The 21,366-nt window shown below is 42.8% G+C and overlaps 1 protein-coding gene across 1 annotated transcript in view; it reads left to right on the top strand.

The window, feature by feature from the left end:
• The window catches only part of CTNND2 (catenin delta 2), a 942,908-nt gene that overhangs the window by 888,250 nt on the left and 33,292 nt on the right, over window positions 1-21,366 (top strand). Inside the window, 1 exon segment of the mRNA XM_082382599.1 lies at window positions 9,308-9,392. Within this exon segment, the coding sequence (XP_082238725.1) occupies window positions 9,308-9,392 (85 nt within the window).

Raw genomic sequence — 21,366 nt, 5'->3', positions numbered from 1 at the left:
AAAGGCGCGGCACCGCCAGAAACAGGAATGTCCCCAGTTTGATTTAAGGATCGATGGTATCTTACAGTATGTAACCAAAACATATCTTCACAAGCCACAGTGTCAGTATATCAGCGAGCTGTCAATTTTACAAAAACATTCACTAACCTTAATTCAATTTTGCCTCCTGGAAGTCCCTCAGTGTAATCAAGTAAGATTAAAAGGGTAATAAACCTTTTGTTATCAAGGGTCTACTTCTTGACTTTGCATTCCTGGCTGCACCCCCCACCCCCATTCCTTTATATCTAAACGCTGAGTAATTTTTCTCCTGTTATTAAAGGCTGTGAAGGGTGCACTTTGAGACTTTTTGGAAATTCTCTCATTTAATTCAAGATATTATCATTGCATAATAAATGAAGTTTCAGGGCTTCTGTTTAAGCCCCCTGAGACCTCCAAATAGGTTCAATGAACAGTTCAGGATTAGGATTTGAATACTTTCCTATATCAAATATAGAGAAGCCCCTCTGGACTCGTGTAATAATTGTGCAATGTAGATGGATGGCTTGAATTATATCTTATAATACTTACGGTAAAATGCTCTTCTACATGGGCAGGAAGCCACGTGGTTTTCTTTTTTATATAGCTTCAGTAGACCTTTGGAATCTCTAATTGAAATGCTTACCTGTTTTGAGCATTAGGAACTTAATATGTTGATGCTTTTCTTAAGCAAACACACATGCACACACAGTAAAACCATAGTCCACAAAAACTCTCTGATACATTTGTCTATATTCATGGGACATTCCAAGAAGAAAGTGTTTTCTCTGAATCGTAAGACAGTAGAGCTGTGGGAGGTGGTTACATGAATTCCTTCCATCTGTGTGAGCATCCCTACTGGACCTTAAAGAGAAGAGATGCTTTTATCAGTCCTATGGTCAAAGAAAATTATTTGATGAAACTAATTAAAAACTCATTTGAGGAAACCACCTATGAAACAGTATATATCCACACTGCCATTCCAGAAAATAGTCTTGTTCAGTCTGTTCCCATCTGGATTACTGTTAATGGGAGATTCCTTTCACTACAAATAATCTCAAATCTGTGCTTTAAATTGACTGAAAATGTCTTTATGGGATAGATACTCGTTTCATGTCATTGTTTCTTTATCTCTTTTCCCCAGTGTTAGCAGTCTGGATTTATGAATTTAATAAGAAGTGTGGAATTGCTTTGAGTCAAGCATCTTCCCAGTTATAATTCTCCTGCTTAGTCAGCCTCATCCATTATTTTATGTGGTTTATCTCTTTTATATTTAGTGACTAATTTGGGGATCAAAACAAGGTTTTTATAACTGGAGGTAACCTTGTCAGCCACCTACACTTCCATTTGATTATTACTTCTCACTGCTCTTAAAATGAATCCCGAAGAATTGCTCTGGATCTTACCACTAAACTCACCATTTATCACTCAATTCTGTCATGATAGTAGGCACTGAGACTCCCATGGCCTTCTAGACGGGTTTTAACAAAATAGAAACACTTTATTGAAAATAGAATCTTTGGAATTGGAGATGATTTAATAATTGGAAAAGGGAGGAATATCAGTTGGCTCTAGTTAAGTTAAAAAATGCTTGCAAACTTGCCCTCCTCAAAAAATTATTCAAACTTTTAACTTGAGATCGCGTGAGAAAACACAGATGAAAAAACCTACGTAGCTATGATTCTGCCTTTAACATATTTATAGGTTTTATTTCTAAACATACACAAGCTTAAATATGCCGTGATACTAATGGGTCAGCCTGGCACGTTGCCAATCGCAGTCTGTTTGAACTGTATAACTCACCATGTTTTGCCAATACACTGGAAGAATTATTCTGGAATCCTGCGGCTGGAATGGCCGTGCCTAACACCCACAATGAATGGCATCAACTGAAATTCTCAGCCGCCCCTAATTTGACACCTCTGGTGAAGATCAGACATTGTGTAATCGTTAATGACCCTTACAGGAGTCTTTTATAACTTACCATTTTAAGTCTTGATAACTTACTCTTTTCACATCATTTGAAACAGGCAATATGGACAAGTCCATCTGTTTCAAAAGTACGTTTGTATTTTTTCAGATTTTAACAGTTATGTAGGAAATAGTGTTGAGTGTGTCACTGTATTTTGTCATAAGACAGCAAAGCCATTTAACAGCCTCGACTGTTACTTGTCAGTAAGGAACTCTGTTTGTGGCTGAGGTTATAATCACTTGTCACATTAGAAGTACTCAGTTGTTCAAGTCCTTCAATCAATAGTTACAGTTTTTCAAGTAGACGTTGCATGGGACCAGTCTAGTGGATGAATCAAAATTAAAGTCTAAAAAGAAAGCGATGTTTCTTTGACCTTCATCAGTTTTTTATAACACTGTGATGTATTGGCATTTTAATTGAGAGGTTAAAAGCTGCTATTCATTGCATATTCACAGTCTCTTTCTATTTTGTAACTAAGCAAGGAGTAGAAAAAAAATTATACCATCAGAGGAATTTTTGCATACTAAATATGTTTCAACTATATTATCGCTACCTGAATATTATTAATATGTATTCCTCTAGAGTTGCTTGACTTTTGTCATAGATACATATCTAGCTAGTGGTGATAAACTACAGCAAAACATAGCATTTAATCCTTGCTCAGCATTGATTATATAAGAATAACACGTGAGGATCATCACAGTTGCAGAGGTTCTCCCCAAGGAGCCTACATAGGGCTCGCCAGCACCAGGAAGACCAGCCCCCAGATGGGAGAGTTGGAGGGACGCCATAGGAAACACAGACTCCGCTCTTAGAGGGCTCACGCAAAATCTCACATACCTCAAAACAGAGCGTGCAGAGGCAGCAGTTTGAAAACAGCCTGGGTCAGACCCCTTGCCGATCTTAGAGAGCCTCTCAGAGAGGCAGGAGGCAACTGAGACTCCCCCCTGGGGACCGAGATGCTAACAGCAGGCATTTTGGGGAGCTAGTTCTACCAGGAGGACACTGGTGCTAGCAAGTGCCTTTTGGAGTCCTCCCTCTAGTCTGTTAGCACCAGAGGCTTATCTGCCCACCAGCCAGTCAGCCCCAGTCCCGGGACCCCCTACGTCGAGCAGCCGGCTGTGTCAGGACCCAGCCCTGCCCACCAGCAAGCCAGCAGCCTCCACACAAGGCAGGGCCTGGCAGCCAACCGGACCAGGGGCCAGCCCCCCTACCAGTGCACCAACAGTAGTTGGCCCTACCACAAAAGAAGGACCCACACAGACCACAAAGGGGGCACCCCTAGAGCATACATCTCTGTGACCAGAGGAGAGCGTGCTGCTGGGCCCCATGGGACATCTCCTACATAAGACCACTTCTCCAAGATCAGGAAACGTGACAGACCTACTTGATACATAGAAATAAAAACAGAGAATAAAGCAAAGTGACAAAGGAATATGTTGCAAATCAAGGACAACTAAAACTCCAGAAGAAGAACTAAGTGAAATAGAAATAAACAATCCACCCAATAAAGAGTTCAAGGTAATGATCCTAAAGATGCCCAGGAGAAGACTGAACACAGTGAGAAGTTTAACAGAGAGTTGGAAAATATAAAGAAGAACCAAACAGAACTGAAGAATACCATAACTGAAATAAATAATACACTGGAAAGAATCAATAGTAGATTAGATGACACAGAGGAATGGATCAGCAGACTGGAAGACAGAGTAGTGGAATTCAACCAAGCTCACCAAATAAAAGAAATTTTTAAAATGAGGATAGTTTAAGATACCTTTGGAACAACATTAAGCATACTAATATTCGCATTGTAGGGCTCCAGAAGGAAAGAGAGAGAAAGGGGCAGAGAACTTGTTTGAGGGGATAATAGCTGAAAACTTCTCTAACCTGGGAAAGAAAAACAGACACCCAGGTCCAGGAAGTACAGCAAGTCCCAAATAAGATGAACCCAAAGAGGTCCTCACCAAGACACATTGTAATTAAGATGGAAAAAATTAAAGGTAAAGAGAGAATCTTAAAAGCAGCAAGGGAAAAGCAACTAAGTATGTACAAGGGAACTCCCATAAGACTCTCAGCTGACTTTTCCACAGAAACTTTGCGGACCAGAAGAGAGTGACATGATATATTCACAGCGATGAAAGGAAAAAACTTCTACAACCCAGAATACTCTATCCACCAAGATTATCGTTCGGATTTGAGTTTTACAGGCAAGAAAAAGCTAAAAGAGTTCAGCACCACTAAACCAGCTTTGCAAGAAATGTTAACGGGACTTCTCTAAGTGGAAAAGAAAAGACCACAAGTAGAAATATGAAAATTACCGAAGGAAAAATGTCATTGATAAATATACAGAAAAGGTAGTAGATAAACCACTTATAAAACCAGTAGGAAGGTTAGAAAACAGAAGTAGTAAAATCATCTATAACCACAATAAGTAGTTAAGGGATATACAAAACAAGAAAAGATACAAAATATGAAGTAAAAAATATTAAATGTGGAGAAGGGAGATCAAGATGGTGGAGTAGGAGGAAACCAAGCCCACCTCCCCCCAGAAAACACACATCAAATCATCTTCACGTGGAGCAACTCTACTGAAAACAACCTGGAGACTGGCAGAAAGGCTCTTCTTCGACCAAGTCTGTAAAGAAAGATACACATGGAGTCTGTATCTACAGAGGAAGGGAGGAGTTGTGGTCAGGTCAGGACCTGTGCCCTTAGCAGGGGACACAGAAGAAGAAGGAGCTATCATGGCCTTGGGGATCCTCCCTGGGCAGCGAGGGGTTCAAATCACACACTGAGCACCCCAGCCCTGGGGTCAGACACCAGGAAGACAAGTTGCCTTACCTGGTTAAACACCAGTAGGATTTACAGAAGAAGAAAACAAGACTCGCTTGTTAACAGCCCATGCACAAACTTGCTTACTCCTGGGAATAGCTCAGAGGAAGCAGATTGAAAATTGTCTGGGGCTCTAGCTGGTTTCCCAAGACCATGCCAGCCCACACTGGGCACCTGCTCCAGCCCCTCTTGCTCCAGCGCTGCTCTCCACTAGAGTGGAGGCCACCATGACCAAGGAGAGTGTGCACACTTAGAGAGAACAGAGCCAGCTCGGACTAGACCCTCAGGGCTTCTGCTCTAGCCACTGATAGGGTGGTAACTGCCACTGAGCACAGAAGTAGCCCTGGTTCACACCTGGCTCTGACTCTAACCCCTCCATCTTCAGCCATATCATCCAACAAGGTGGTAGCTGCCAGCACACCCCAGAGGAAGACGTGACCCATGCTCACTTCAGATCCAGCTCTCCCACCAAATCCACTGGGCACACACGCAGATGGCGTAGGGATGCTCCCACACAAGGACACCCCTTCAAGACTGGGATAGGTAGCTCCTGCACCTAATTTCATAGAGACAGAGAACGTTAAACAAAATGAGAAGACAGAGGAATATGTTTCAAACGAAAGCACAAGAGAAGACGGTGGAAAACAGCCCTAATGAAACAGAGATAAATAGTTTACCAGACAAAGAGTTCAAAGCAGTAGTAATAAGAATGCTAACTGAGCTTGGGAAGAGACTACATGAACACAGTGAGAACTTTAACAAGGAACTAGAAAATATAAAAAATAACCAGTCAGACAAAGTTGCAGTCATCAAAACAGTATGGTACTGGCAGAAAAACAGACACATAGATCAATGGAACAGAATAGAAAGCCCAGAAATAAACCCATGCACTTATGGTCAATTAATATATGATAAAGGAGGCAAGAATATATAATGGAGAGAAAAGACAGTCTCTTCAATAAGTGATGCTGGGAAAACTGAACAGCTACATGCAGAAGAATGAAACTAGAACATTCTCTAATACCATAAACAAAAATAAACCCAAAATGGATTAAAGACCTAAATGGAAGACTGGAAATCTGAAACTTCTAGAGAAAAACATAGGCAGGACACTCTTTGACATAAGTCATAGCAATAGTTTGAGAGGTCTGTCTCCTCAGGCAAAGGAAACAAAAGCAAAAATAAACAAAAGGGACCTAATTAAACTTAAAAGCTTTTGTATAGCAAAGGGAACCATCAACAAAATGAAAAGACAACCTACTGAATATTCACAAATGATATAACCAACAAGGGGTTAATATCCAGTTGTATGTATCCAAGATACATATATATATCTAACATACAACTCAATATCAGAAAAACAACCCAGGGCTTCCCTGCTGGCACAGTGGTTGAGAATCTGCCTGCCAATGCAGGGGACACGGGTTCGAGCCCTGGTCTGGGAGGATCCCACATGCCGCGGAGCAACTGGGCCCGTGAGCCACAATTACTGAGCCTGCGCGTCTGGAGCCTGTGCTCCGCAACAAGAGAGGCCGCGATAGTGAGAGGCCCACGCACCGCGATGAAGAGTGGCCCCCGCTTGCCACAACTAGAGAAAGCCCTCGCACAGAAACGAAGACCCAACACAGCCATAAAAATAAAAAAATAAAAAAATGTAAAAAACCCAATTAAAAAATAGGCAGAAGACCTCAGTAGGCATTTTTCCAGAGAAGACATACAGATGGCCAACAGGCACATGAAAAGATGTTCAGCATCACTAATCATCAGGTAAATGCAAATCAAAACCACAATGAGATATCACATCGCAGCTGTCAGAATGGCTGTCATCAAAAGGACAAAAATAACAAGTGTTGGCGAGGATGTGGAGGAAAGGGAACCCTCGTATGTTGTTCGTGGGAATGTAAATCGGTGCAGCCACTATGGAGAACAGTATGGAGGGTCCTCAAAAAATTAAAAATAGAACCACCATATGATCCAGCAATTCAAGTTCTGTATATTTTTCCAAAGAAAACAAAAACACTAATTAGAAAAAAATACATGCACTTCAATGTTCATTACAGCATTAATTACAATAGTCAGTATATGGAAGCAACCTAAGTATCTATCGATAGGTGAATGGATAATGAAGATGTGAGATAGATATATATATAGAGAGAGAGAGAGAGACAGAGACAGAGACTATTACTTGGCCATAAAAAAGAATAAAATCTTGTCATTTGCAACAGTATGGATGGACCTAGAGGGTATTATGCTAAGTGAAATAAGTCAAAGAAAGACAAATACCATATGATTTCACTTGTATTTGGAATCTAAAAAACAAAAGAATAAACATAACTAAACAGAAACAGACTCATAGATACAGAGAACAAACAGGTGGTTGCCAGAGAAGAGCGGGATGGTAGGATTGGGGGGGTGAGTGAAGTAGGTGAGGGAGATTAAAAGATACAAAATTCCAGCTGCAAAATAAATGAATCATAGGGATGAAATATACAGCACAGGGAATATAGTCAATAATATTGTAATAACTTTATATAGTGACAGAGTTATCATGGTGGTTATTTTGTAATGTATACAGATATCAGATCACTAGGAACTAACAGAGTGCTGTAGGTCAATTATAATTCAGTTTTTTAAAAAAGAATAAAGTGTACCTGTGTCTGTATCCATGAAAAGATCTAAAATTCTCTAAGTCAAAAATATTTAATACATTTAGAGCATGATACTAGCATAAATGTGAGATCATTTAGCAACTGTCCATTTTAGTGAAAGAAAACATGTATATTACTTAAATACAGCTTATCTCTCAAAGAGAAAAAATCTTGAAATTTATAAGAACTCTGTATTTTTTTCTTTTAAAAGTACACGATATAACTAAGAGATTTTCAAACACAGCCAAAGTTGAATTCCAAGTCAGCAATAATAATGGTAAGAATGACTGTTACTGTTTCCAGTAAGTAAACGGATGAAGAATACTTAAACGTAGTTGGTCTCCATTGCAAACGTGAAGACCCAGGAAAATAGCAGACATTTAACTGATCGTGTATTAGCATCCCGTCATTTCATTTGCAGGTCCTCACACATCCATTCGCTCTGGCTTTCAAATCCACGCTCAACCTGATCCCATCTACCCATCTGCTTACTTTGCATTTTAAAAACTATTTTATGTCAGAAGCAGTTTTGATCTCAATTCAGATGTTCTCTTTGAGGGATCTGTGGGCCACTGCACCATGGGTCAGCTTCAGGGGTGGACTTCACCTTGGAGTCCTCATGAGTGGTCATGTCCTGCCCAACTCCAGGAGTCACCACATAGACCAGGGGTCGGCCAACTGCAACCCACAAGCCAAATCCCACCCACCACCCGTTCTTGTAAATAACACTTGATTAGAACACAGCCACTTCCATTCTTTTGTCTATTATTTATGACTCCTCTCGTCCTGCAATGGCAGCGTTGAGCAGCTGCGACCGAGACCATATGGCCCACAAATCACAGAGTATTTATTATCTGACCCTTTACAGCAAAAGTGTGCCAGCCCTTGCGATCAGGCACAGTGCCACAGCAGCCACTCAAGTTGTGCAGCTGTTGTGGACCCAGCCCGTTGGAAAAAAGAATCCGCAGGTAGTTAATAGTTGCCCTCACCACTAGTCAAAGTGACTTCCAAGAATTGGATCGAATTTAATCAACACGGATGTATAGTGTCTGTTCTGAGATGCAGGTTGGCACTGAACCAAAAGGCGAAATATTTAGCTATAGTTTCATAGGGATTTCAAAGCCATGACTCGAAAAAAATGGTAAGAATGCTAGTCCAAAGGTTTTCATGACCTTGCTTTCTCACTCTGATCCAGAGGACAGAACTTTAATTGTATGAAGGGCTTTGTTTATAGGTGCTTATCCACGCTCATCCCTCCATATAAACGTGAGCGAGTGTGTGTGCCAGTGTGTGCACACGTCAGCGTCATGCCGGTCACTCGTGCTCGGCGTCATCAGCAAACGGAAAACAATTGCCTGTAATCCCTCAGGTGTGTAGAGCCAACGCTATACGTGCTCTCACGCTTCAGCTGAGAAAATGAGTATCTTTTTTCCGCCTTACTTACTACACAGGTGTTAAACAACACGGACATTAAAACCCTTTAATCTGGCCTTTCCTAGTCGCTCTCCTTCTCTTCTTTCTGTTCCATTTTGCAGTCCAGTGCTAAATCTGCATTCTGACTCTTGGGTTTGCATTTGCGATGCACAGCTCTTGGGTTTGCATTTTGAAAATTCTTTGCCAAATTGCGTTGCCTTCCTGTCTGTCCCCCTCATGGGTGTGTGGGTGAGAATGAGGCTGGAGACTGGTGACAGCCATCCCTTGTACTGTCCAGTCTGGAAAAAAGAAAAGAGCCAGAAAAGCCATGAAGCTTTTATTCTTTTTATTCTTGCTGTTTCCTGACAAGTCAATTTGACGCCCAGCTGTCCCGCTCACCATCTTGCGTGTCCTGTCTTTTCTTTATCAGACACTCTCCGAAGGTAATCAAGGCCGCATCTCAGGTTCTGAACAGCATGTGGCAGTACCGAGATCTGAGGAGTCTCTACAAAAAGGTAAGGCTTGCTTTACCTTCTTGGCTCGTTAGCTGCACACAGGCCCTGAGCCCAAAGACACAATATTTGGTCCTAACGAGATGTGTCATAGATATGAAGGGACCTCGTCTGAGAGTCTGAGCAATTGAAACACAGCTGAAACAAGAGATCAATGAAGAAGCAAAAGAAAAGGGTCACTAAGTGTCCCCTGAATATATACTAAGATTCATGAACTTTCTGGATTGGACAGACCTATAGCCATAGAGAAAATAAGCTTGTTTTTCTGAGCTTCTATATTGTATAATAGACTAAAAAGTAATGAACAGAGGGAATATGCCAAAAAAAACAAAAAAAAAGCAGCAACAAGCATCAATAAATAATGTAGTAATAGTAGAGAGGAGACAGAAAAAAATGTAAAAAGCAGTTCAAGAGGTTGAGAAGAATTGCAGCCCAGGAACATTGAGTAGAGACCCGACAGCCTGCCCCGTGTTCCTAGCCTGAGACCCTGACCTAGTTACTGATCAGGTTGAAGGGCTGATGATCCTAATGACAGCCGTAGATCATAGCAAGAGGCTGGGCATTCGTTCAGTAGACTCTCCCCAGACCGGCAGGAATTTATATCATACATTTTCAAAGGAGACTTCATCCCCAAAATGGTTTAAAAATAAACCTTAAGAGAAAAAGGTCACATCTAGAAATTTTAATTCTACACCTCCTTCCCAAATGCTGCTAAACAAAAGATGCATACTTTTCTTTTTTGCTTGGGAGGGGAGAGAGTCCTTTAACAACATCTCCCAGAAGTTGTCGTTTTGTTGTTACCAGACCAGCAAATGTGAGTCGTTTAAATGATCGGAGATCCCAGGATAGATTTGAGTTAACAAACGGGGCAGAGAACACCCCTGACAGATTGGCAGGGAGAATAGCCTAGGCATTGATCTCCGTAGGATTTCAGAAAACGTGAACAGGGCTTCCATCAACAGCTGCCCAAAGCACCTCCTTGCAGCCCCTGGCAGCCTGCATGGAGGAGGAGGGGGAGCCGGAAGTCATTGCCACCTTGGTCCCCCGCCTCCCAGTCTTGGGATCGGGAGGTGGGGTCACAGCAAGAGGCTCACATCAGAGGGGGCAAGACCCATCTTGCCAGAGGGAAAATTTGTCATTTTCTAAGCCAGTGGGAAAAAGTAAATATTTAATACTGGTCCTACTAAGTTAGTCTATTTCTAGATTTCCCCGAGGTCTTTCTGTTTCCCGTAAGCATTCATTACTTTGTACTTTAAAGTTTAGCCTATATATTTCAAAATTCTCTTTCAAGATTTTTATCTTCCTTAAGAGGAAGTATGTTTAGGCTGAAACATTGCAAAATTAAGGGTTAGGGGAGTGTTCTGGATTAATTATATCCTTTCCTACGTATCTTGCCGTTCATCGAAAGTGTTTGGGGTTCCATTCTGTTTGAAATGCACATCCCAGCATCCCTACGTGGTTCCTTCCGGGACTCTTCCAGGAGACAAATGAATTCTCTCCCAGGACAGGATCCTTCAGCTAAACAGGCAGCCAGACATGAAGAACACGCTATAAATTAGAAAAGAGCTGGTCGTTCTGAATCGGTGGCTCCAGAATTTCAATGAAATATTACTGCCTCAAATAAACTCCACTTTCCCTCGGATCCCAAACATCTCTTTGCTGAAATGCACCTTCTCATACTTCTGTGCATTGAAGGGAAACGGCTTTTAAAGACTCTACAAGTTATTTGTTGAATAGTAGTATGAGTTTTCCATCTTAGTTTTTTTCTGTGTTGGTAGTAGGGTTCAGAAAGTGTAATTGTCTCTCTCCGTGAAAAAAAAAAAAAAAGAATGTGTTGACAGAAATTTAATGGAGCTAAAACTCAAGAGCTAAAGAGGGTTTAAAATGTGGTTCATATGAGGAGACTCAAGAAAGATGGGCTGGAGAAGCTGATGGTGATGTTTTTCATTGACCCAGGATTTGAAAATATTGAGAAAGAGTTTTGTTTTTTTTTTTTTTTGGTTGTATTGGGTTGCTGTGCGTGGGCTTTCTCTAGTTGCGGCGAGCAGTGGCTACTCTACATTGCGGTGTGTGGGCTTCTCATTGCAGAGCACGGGCTCTAGGTGCGCGGGCTTCAGTAGTTGCAGCATGTGGGCTCAGTAATTGCAGCACCTGGGCTTCAGTAGTTGTGGCTCACGGGCTCTGGAGCGCAGACTCAGTAGTCATGGCACACAGGCTTAGTTGCTCTGCGGCATGTGGGATCTTCCCGGACCTGGGCTCGAACCTGTGTCCCCTGCATTGGCAGGCTGATTCTTAACCACTGTGCCACCAGGGAAGTCCCAAGAGATGTTCATAATAACTTCCATATTATGCAGTCGTGATATGGAATGAGGACTTTGTGCTCAGTATAAGTGCTGCTAATAACAAAGCTCAAAATGCACAGAAGCTTTTCTTTTTTGAAAGGTCCTTTGGTGAGAAAACCCAAATTCATTCATCCTTATGAATTGTTTTTAATCAGCAGGACAGTAGATTTCCATTTTGTTCTTCATTAACAATTAATATATCATTTAAAAAATGCCTGATCCATGTCTTTTAATTATCCATGCTTCAAATCTATTTACTAAATACCTAGTATAGGCTTAGAAAAGGAAGAATTCCAAAGAAAACATGACACGTAGAGCAGCTACTGTGGATAAAAATGAAATGTGGAACAACGATCGGCAACTACATTAGATTCAGAGTTACGTACCACAGGTTTACTGGATAAATTAAGAGAAGGAAAATTATAGAGCAAAACCTTGAATCTGTAGAGTGTGCATAAGTTAGGAGGTAAGAGGAAAGGGCATTATGTCTAAGAGGAAAAACATGAGTAGAGAGATGGAAATTGAAATAAAAATGGCATATCTATGAGACGGAATTAAAGGTCCATCTGGCACTGGCTTATTTCCTCCTAGGACACAAGCGCAGAGGCCACAATCACAATTCATTAGCTCAACTACTTTATTTTACTTAGAAATCCATTTAATACATCAGAATATTCTTTTGGCTGGGAGTGCTGACCAAATTATGTTGGATTCCTGATACATTGTGAGCCAAAACATTTGCATTATCCAAATCTTCAACTTCAGTGAGGCCTGGACTTCTGATTTTCTCCCCTAAGGGAAAATAAATAACTGAAGAAGAATGTTATCACCAGCAGGCTAAATAATGCATCACGTTTTTGTATTTTTTTTAAACCAATCCTTAAGATTAGATAACCACAGAGAGAACTTTAAAATGTCTTTATCATCTGTATTTTTGCAGAGGATGTTTTCTAAAGGAAAAGAAGATGAGCCTTGGAACAGACTTGATAAAGGGATAAAAGAAAAGCAGGACATCAAAAGTTCTTGACTTTTTTGAACATTGGTACTTTAAAAAAACGAGGTCACTGACATAGTAGAGTGATTATGTTTGACTACGGTATGGTCTGTTGGGACAACTCGTTTTGCAAGGAGATAAATTTGCTGGGGGTGTGTATGTACAATTATTATAGAAATCATCTCTTACAAACCCTTATATAATACCTTAATCCTATGTACATCTCCAAAAAATCGTGTTTGGTTAGGGCCCAGGCTAAGCCACTCTAACAGAGAGACTCAAAAATACAGAAGCTCCAGCTAAGCAGGTCTCTCTTTCCCTCTCATGGAACTGTAGCTGGTTAGGCAGGTGGTCCAGGGTCAGCAGGTAACCCTGGGACCCATCTTGTTACTCTGCCTTGTACTAGGGTGTCATCCTTGCCTGTGTGGACAAAGCTCCCTAGCTTATCTCTTCCCCTCTCATTCCAGCCCATAGGAAGAGAGAGAGGACGAGTGAGGGCAAGTCACGCTCTTCTTTTTTTTTTCAATTAATTAATTTATTTATTTATTTATTTTTGGCTGTGTTGGGTCTTCGTTTCTGTGCGAGGGCTTTCTCCAGTTGCGGCGAGCGGGGGCCACTCTTCATCCTGGTGCGCGGACCTCTCACTGTCGCGGCCTCTCCCGTTGCGGAGCACAGGCTCCAGACGCGCAGGCTCAGTAGTTGTGGCGCGCAGGCTCAGTAGTTGTGGCTCACAGGCCCAGTTGCTCCGCAGCATGTGGGATCTTCCCAGACCAGGGCTCGAACCCATGTCCCCTGCATTGGCAGGCAGATTCTCAACCACTGCGCCACCAGGGAAGCCCAAGTCATGCTCTCTGAAGCAAGCAGCAAACTCCTGCTCTCCTCCCAGGAGCAAGAACTCAGTCATGTGGCCACGGCCAGGTACCCAGCTGTGAGGGAGGACAGGAAAAGTGGGACGCCGTGACACCTGCTAAAACTTGGTAGCAGGAGGAAAGGAGTTATTTTACTAAAAGAAGAAAGGCAGTATCAGCTCCAGTAGTCATTTGCTTTTGTTCAAATATCTTAAATATTCATTGTAATCACTACCTCATGGGGCATTTTATTCCATTTCAGGGTGACCATGATTTTTCAGAACTTCTTACGTTAAGCAAAAATCTCCCTACCTGCAACATCTGCCCTCCAACCGCATACTAAAAAGTCTAATTTCTCTTCTCTATGATAGCCTTCCTGTTTTTGAAGCTAACCAACTCTGTACAAGGCCATCCCTTCTCAGCTGTAGGGATAGCAACATTTATTATTATTACAACTGTTGACTGAGAAAAAAATGCACAACCTGAAAGTAAAAAGTTATGTTTTATTCGGTGTACAAAACTGAGGACTTAAGCCTGGGACCCAGCATCTCAGATCACTCTGAGGGACCGCTCCAAAGAGGTAAGAGGGGGAGCCAGGATACACAGGAGTTTCTGCAACAAAGACCAGGTGGTCGGAACATCAAACGATGACTGTTAATTAAAGAAAACCAGACATCTCAGGTTAAGGAGCTTAGTGCTTTTCTGTGTATGGGAAGATGCAAGAGTCTGGGCTCACTGAAATCTTTGCTTTGATTTGCACCTCAGCTCTCTGGGGCCAGTATCCTGTGCTTTCCCATCCTGAGCGTCCTCAGGGGGCACCGTCAGGGGGTAGCTGCCACAGCTGACTGCTAGATGGAGGGCATCTTGCCTCCATCCTGAGTTCCCTCGGGGCTCACTGTCAGGGCGGCTGTAATGCGATGGCTTGATGGCTGCAGCATCCTTTGCTTACCGATATGGCAGGCAATATTTTTCACTCACACAACTCATGCTCAGTTGTAATATATCAACGTTTCCGCGACCTTCACCACTGCCGTCACTTTTTTCCACGTGTGTGCAAGTTTATCAGCATCCCTTTTGTAATGTAGCACCCCGAAATGAATATATTCTTCCAAGTTTATTTGCAGGCAAAGAAAGAGAATAGTGAGACTATACTTCCCTGGTGCTGGGCACTGAACTTCAACTAATGAAGCCTGGGAGTGTATTAGTTCCTGGGGGGCTCATTGTACCAGCTGGTGAAGTACACAGAGCACAGGACTTAGAATCAAACAGCCAGAGGTTAAAGGCACAGCCCTGCCACTTACTAGCAGCATGGCCTTGGGCAAGTTATGTGAGCCTCTCTGCCCATCGGTGCAGCAGCTGACTTCGGGCAGTCCTGTGGCCCACTCCTCAGATGGACAGGGAGAATTCACTGGGCCTCACAGTCGGGGCTCAGCGATGCACTGGTGTTGTTTTGTATCCAGCTCTCTGAACCTGGTGGGCAGGTTCCTGACACAGAGTCTCCAAAAAAGTAAATAATCTCTAAAAATGGTCTAAAATGGACCTCCGTGATGCCTTCCTTCTGCTTTATGTATCAGAGACTGGAACTTTCCTCAACCCTTGCATCCGAGAACCTTCACATCTTTTCATGGAGACTGCGGGCATCTCCCCATTGGTCCCATTCCCGTCCCTTGCTTTCCTCATCCGTGAAGTAAACGCCATACACCTGCCTGGCCACATTGCTGATGACCTCAAAGGGGACAGCGGTCATCTCAGAGCTTTGTCAGCTGGAGAGTCACATACCAGTGGGAGTTAACTGCTGTGAATCCTAGAACCGTTTTCATGCCGTTTGGCTGACAAATGCTCTGTGCCGTCCTGTCCACAGGCAGCTGGACATTTGGATCCTAGTATTTCATTTTATCATCGTCATCGTTGTTCACCTCCACCTGCATTTTCACGATTCCCTTTCTTTGTTCGTCTTCCCTCTTTCCAGCCCCTCGATGCCTAATCCAGGGCCCCCTTCCCACGGTCTTTCTCCTAAGCAGCTGTGCCAGCCAACGATACTGGCAATGCACAGCCCCAAAGGGAAGACTCTTGCATGGTGGGGTGTAGGTAAACCAAACTACACACATAGGGTTTTGTAGGAAGCCCAGTAGTGACAGTGAAAGTTGTCAGGGTTTTAGAGGTAGCTGGAATGCTTTTATTCCATTTTAGTGCGGAATTTGTGTACGTGGCAGGTCGAGCATGCTGAAGACAGGCTCGTTGGATTGAGGGTGGTGCAGAGGGTTGGAATGAGAAGGGGTGAGGTCAGGCCCAGGCTTAGGAAACAGCATGCCGTGTCCCTCCGATAAGAGGCCCTGCCGTGACCCTGTACGTTGATAGTTTGAAAATGTGATAAACGGCGTCACTCTCAGAAAGTCTCCCGACTCCCCGTGACACCATCGTCCCCTGAGTTGCCTCAGGCTCTCTGGTTGTCCCTCCTCCATCCTTTATGGGCTCGTCTTCCTGTTCATTCCCTAAATGTTGGTGTCGCTCAGGGCTCTGTGTTTAGATCTTTCTCATCTCGCACACAGCCTCTTGCTGGGTGTCTGGAGCCCTTCCCTGGGTTCAGTTACCAGCCACGTGTAGTGGTCTCCCGCATCTCTTTCTCCAGGCCCGGCCTCTCCATATATCTAGCCATCCGCTAGATGACCTACTCAGATGCCTGCAGCGCCTCACACGAGCCCACTGTTCCTGGATCCAGCTCCTCTCCCTGCGTTCTCTGATCACAGCCCTCCACCCGTCACCCTAGCCAGGACCCAGGAACCACCACTGGCTCTTTCCTCTCCTTCACACATCTGCGTCAAACCCACCAGAAAACCCCAGTCTTCTGTCTCCATCCATCTCTCTCCACGGTCATGGCCATGAAAAGCTGCTTCCGTCTTCTGGATCATCAACCCCCATCCTAACTGGTCTCCACGCCTTCTGGCTTCCTCCACTCCTGTCTGTTCTCCAAAGGGCAGCCGGGGTGAACTTCCTAAAAAGCACATCTGATTAAATTACTACTGCACCTCTCAGTGGCTCCCACTGCCCGCAGGAAGAAATCCAGACATCTTCGTGCAGCCCGTGAGACCTTTCAGGTGCAGCCGCAGCCTAGCTCTCCATTTAATTCCTGGCTCTGCCTGCCCTCAGCCGCCAGCTGTATCTAACTTCCGTGCTCCCAGTTCCCTCTCCCTCCTTCTCTCCCACCCTGTGGAGCCTTTGCAAACATCTGTACCCCACCTTCCACCCTACCCGCCTCCCTGAATATTCTTTTTAATATCACCTCCCCTGAAAATCAGTTTTCCGACCTCTTCACCACATCTGAATTAAGATCATTCCATCTGAAATAATTGTAGAGCAGATTAATTTAGATGAATGATAACTGAATCACTTTGCTGTACACTGGAAATGAACACAACATTGTAAATCAACAATACTTCAATTAAAAAAAATATTCAATTCAAACTTTTAAAGAATGACTTGTAAGCATCATAAAGAGCGTGAACTTAGAGCTAAAAATTGTGCAACATAATGGTGCTATAATATTTAATAACTAGATGATATTTATTTGTACTTTTATAGAAAAAACAATTTTCCTCCTTGGTTCAGATATTAATTTGGGGAGGATGTGTATTACAAACTTACACTACAAGTCATTTCTTCATAGAAATTGCAGTGAGACTTGCCCCCAACTGTAGCATAATTAATGTCAACTCCTAATGAACGGAATTCTGAATGGATACCTTAAATGTATATTATGCAAAATGAACAAATGCTCCCTGAAAAAGACTGTGTGACTATGTGCTCGAAAACAAGAATGAAGTAAATGAAATAAGTTAAATGAAGCATGTCTACATCTTTGGCAAAAATAATGTAGATGGTTTAACTTTTTTAAAAATTGCAGTTTAGGGACTTCCCTGGTGGCACAGGGATTAAGAATCCGCCTGCCAATGCAGGGGACACGGGTCTGAGCCCTGGTCTGGGAAGATCCCATATGCCGCGGAGCAACTAAGCCCATGCGCCACAACTACTGAGCCTGCGCTCTAGAACCCACAAGCCACAACTGCTGAGCCCACGTGCCACAACTAATGAAACCCATGCACCTAGAGCCCGTGCTCCACAACAAGAGAAGCCACCGCAATGAGAAGCGTGCACACCGCAATGAAGACCCAACGCAGCCAAAAATAAATAAATAAAATAAATAAATTTATTAAAAAAAAATTGCAGTTCATACTTACTTTGATTTCTCTGTTTCTGCAAACTTCTAAATTTCCCTCTTGGCTACCAGTGTCCGTGAAGGTTGTCAATGCAGCCATCAGCTTAATGACAAGAAAAAATGACGTTTATCTCATTCCCAGCCAGTACAGATCACTGCCGGTGTTCGTGAGACGTTAGGTCCAAGACCAATATAGTGGGGCTTCCTAAACACAAATTCCATTAACAGGCTTTGGTTTTAAAATTGGCGTGGCCCATTTTGCTTTCAAATGTTATTTACATAGCAGTCACTTAAAATGTAAGCTTGTTTATCACTTAAACAAGATCTTCACATTTGCTCTCATGTTGGGGCAAAATAACCTCTTATTAAAGAATTACAGCCAGCATGCCTGAATGTTGCACTGGATGGTGGTTAATTCCTACCTGGTCATGGTCGGCTCCTAGGTCAAGGTGCCAGCCAGGAGGTCCCCTGCCAACGCCCATGACATCTGCCTTATGTAGGACATGTTCCTAGAGTCCCAGGGTGAACATGCCAGCCCAGCACAGCAGCTTTTTGTCCTTTCCCGGCTCCCATCTGCACCTTCAGACAAGCACTGGTCTCTGGGTCTCAATGGGACTCAGCGGGTGAGGCCCCTCTGCCCCAGCAAAGACCCTTGGGAACTCCAGGCCACCCTAGAAGGTTCTGAGAAAAGCCACAATAGCAACATGGAGTCATCCCAAGCCATCCTGTGTGATACCATGGGAACCCTTCTCAGGGTGACGGATCTACGGGAAGTCGTGGAGCTCCAGGTACAATGAATCTGCTCTGTCCTGAGGCACAGACGTGTCCTGAGATGGAGTGAAGAAGTAGCAGGAAGCCTCGGGGCATCACGGTGAGAATGCCTCTGAGCATTGGGTACCAGAAGACGGTGATGTTAACTGAGGGGGCACCACCTCTGTTCTACTGTCTTGCTTCTCCATGGGCTGCTCGCCAAGAAAACACGCTGAGCCTTTAAAACAGACCCTGTAAAGTCATCATGGAAAGGGACAGGGCAGTCCCTATTGTCAAGTAGACAATTTGTCCAGTGTTCGGCTTACAATGCTGAGGCTCATTATTTCGCTCTAAGTATCTCAGAGGGCTTCAGAGACAACAGCATCTACTCAAACACTCTCTGAGCGAATTAAAATCCTGCGTTCGTAAATGCAGGGATCAAATCAAAGACAAATCAAAGGTCAGAATCCAACCTGTTGACAATCACCAGGGTTCGAAACCAGACTCATTTTACCCCCACTAATAGTCGTGTCCCCGTGTTTCTACAGTTGTGTTCCTGTAGGGCACCCCATCCCCCTACCCACCACATGAAACGTTGGGATCTTGCACAATGAGCTTGTCTCAGAGATTGCCCAACCACCTGTGCTTGAAATAGAAAAAGGTGGTGTTTCTGCAGATAGCGATATTGTATTCACTGTTGCCATTTGGATGAGAGAAACAAAGCATAAAACTAATCTTTAAAGATAGACTCTCAGGTTGCAGGTACCATTCAGCCAGTGAGTAATGAGCTTTGATGGGAGTGGAGTCATGCCCTTCACGGCCTGAATCGCGCAGGACTCTCTTTTCTTACTGCCATGGGATTCATTTCATTGGCCCTTGCCACCACTGCACTCACAAAAAAAGAAATCAATAAGTAATTATGGATAGGGAAGGGCGTGCCTGCAGATTTCCTCAAATGTCCAAACTACAGTGGATGAGAGAGTGGACACAGCACTCCGTGTTGTCTTTCGCAGCTTCCAGGAGACTGACCTCTGTACCTAGATGAGCCAGTGGTCCTGATCCCTGCGAACTGAAGTCACATTTCATGCTTCACATCCCTCATCACCCTCACCTGCTGGATATTTAAAAATCAATACTGGATTGCAGCGAGAACTAGAAAGATATTTTGAAATACTGTCGAGGAAAAAAACACAACATGATCAAAATTCAAAATTTTGATCTTTAAGCTTTGCAGCAAGAAGAGCAAGAAATACTTTGATACTTGCTTTAGCATGTTGCCATTTTGAAAATTAAGAGATTTTTACTTGGGGAGTATCTAAGATGGTGATAGAAAGGTGGTAAATCCTCTATAGAAATAAATTAAATGACTGAATGTAGAGCTGTCATTTGAGCAAGGAAATTGCCTACCAGGAATTTATTAATCTTTCTACTGTGCTGGAAAATTCTTCACCAAGAGATGACCGGAAGGACGTGAAGACTTTTGGCCAGACTCTTAAACAACCTGAGTGCAGTGTCCTCAAGACTCAAAATTGTAGCTCCTTGAGTTCTTTCTTTTCTAAATCACTGCGTGTCAAGCTGGGGTAGGAAACAAAAAGGCTGAGGTTAAACTCAGCTATGACACACATTCGCATGTTGATTTTTTTTTTTTTTTTTTGATTTTTTGTATTGACAAATAAGATCCACCTTCATGTGGTCCCCTAACCTCTCGGAGACAATTCGCAGACACTAATCATATGATATCTGTCCAAAAACAAAGGCGCAAATGGGAACAGAAGCAAAAATCAATTGTGCAAAAGTGGAAATCGATGCACATGGCAGTTTCTAAACAAGAAGTGAGTAGTTAGAGCTGTTGTGGGACTGGACCTCCAAGTTGGGGAAAATCCTCCTGAGCGGTGTCCAAGCTGAATGTTTCCTTCCTGCCTCTGCTCTGCCAGGTGGCTTTACTGTAACATTTTAAATCAGAACCTCCGAAAATACCCCAGAGACAAAAGGCAGAGGAAAAGGATTGAATCAGGAACTAGAAAACTCACTAAGCTTTTTTTTTTTTTCTTGGAAGTATAATTGATTTACAATGTCGTGTTAGTTTCAGGTGTACAGCAGGGTGATTCACTTATACATATATATACAGTTATATATGTATATGTATGTATAGATACACATACATACATATATATGTACATGTATGTATATTCTTGTTCAGATTCTTTTCCATTGTAGGTTATTACAAGATATTAAATGTAGTTCCCTATGCTCTACAGTAAGACCTTACCTTGTTGTTTATCTCTTTTATATATATTAGTGTGTATCTGTTAATCCCAAACTCCTAATTTATACACCCCCCTTTCCACTTTGGTAACCATAGTTTGTTTTCTATGTCTGTGAGTCTATTTCTGTTTTGTAAATAAGTTCATTTGCATCATGTATTTAAATTCTACATATAAGTGATATCAAATGATATTTGTCTTTGTCTGACTTAACTTCACTTAGTATGATCATCTCTAAGTCCATCCATGTTGCTGCAAATGGCATTATTTCATTCTTTTTTATGGCTGGGTAATATTCCATTGTATATATGTACCACATCTTCTTTATCCATTCACCTGTTGATGGGAGAGGACAGGTCTATCATCTATCATCTATCATCTATCCTTTAGGTTGCTTCCATGTCTTGGCTACTGTAAACGGTGGCACTGTGAACATTGGGGTGCATATCTCTTTTCAAATTAGAAAAAAACTCACTAAGTTTCATGTAAATCTACCACCATTCTTGTTATTTACTTTGGGCAGTTCATTCAAACTCCCCCCACCTTTTCAGTGGATCCCAGTAGAT

Source organism: Balaenoptera borealis, assembly GCF_965194805.1.
Source record: "Balaenoptera borealis genome assembly, chromosome: 2".
NCBI classification, from domain to species: Eukaryota; Metazoa; Chordata; class Mammalia; order Artiodactyla; family Balaenopteridae; genus Balaenoptera; species Balaenoptera borealis.
The sequence above is the reverse complement of the archived record's forward strand: the minus strand, read 5'-3'. Positions and strand labels throughout refer to the sequence as shown.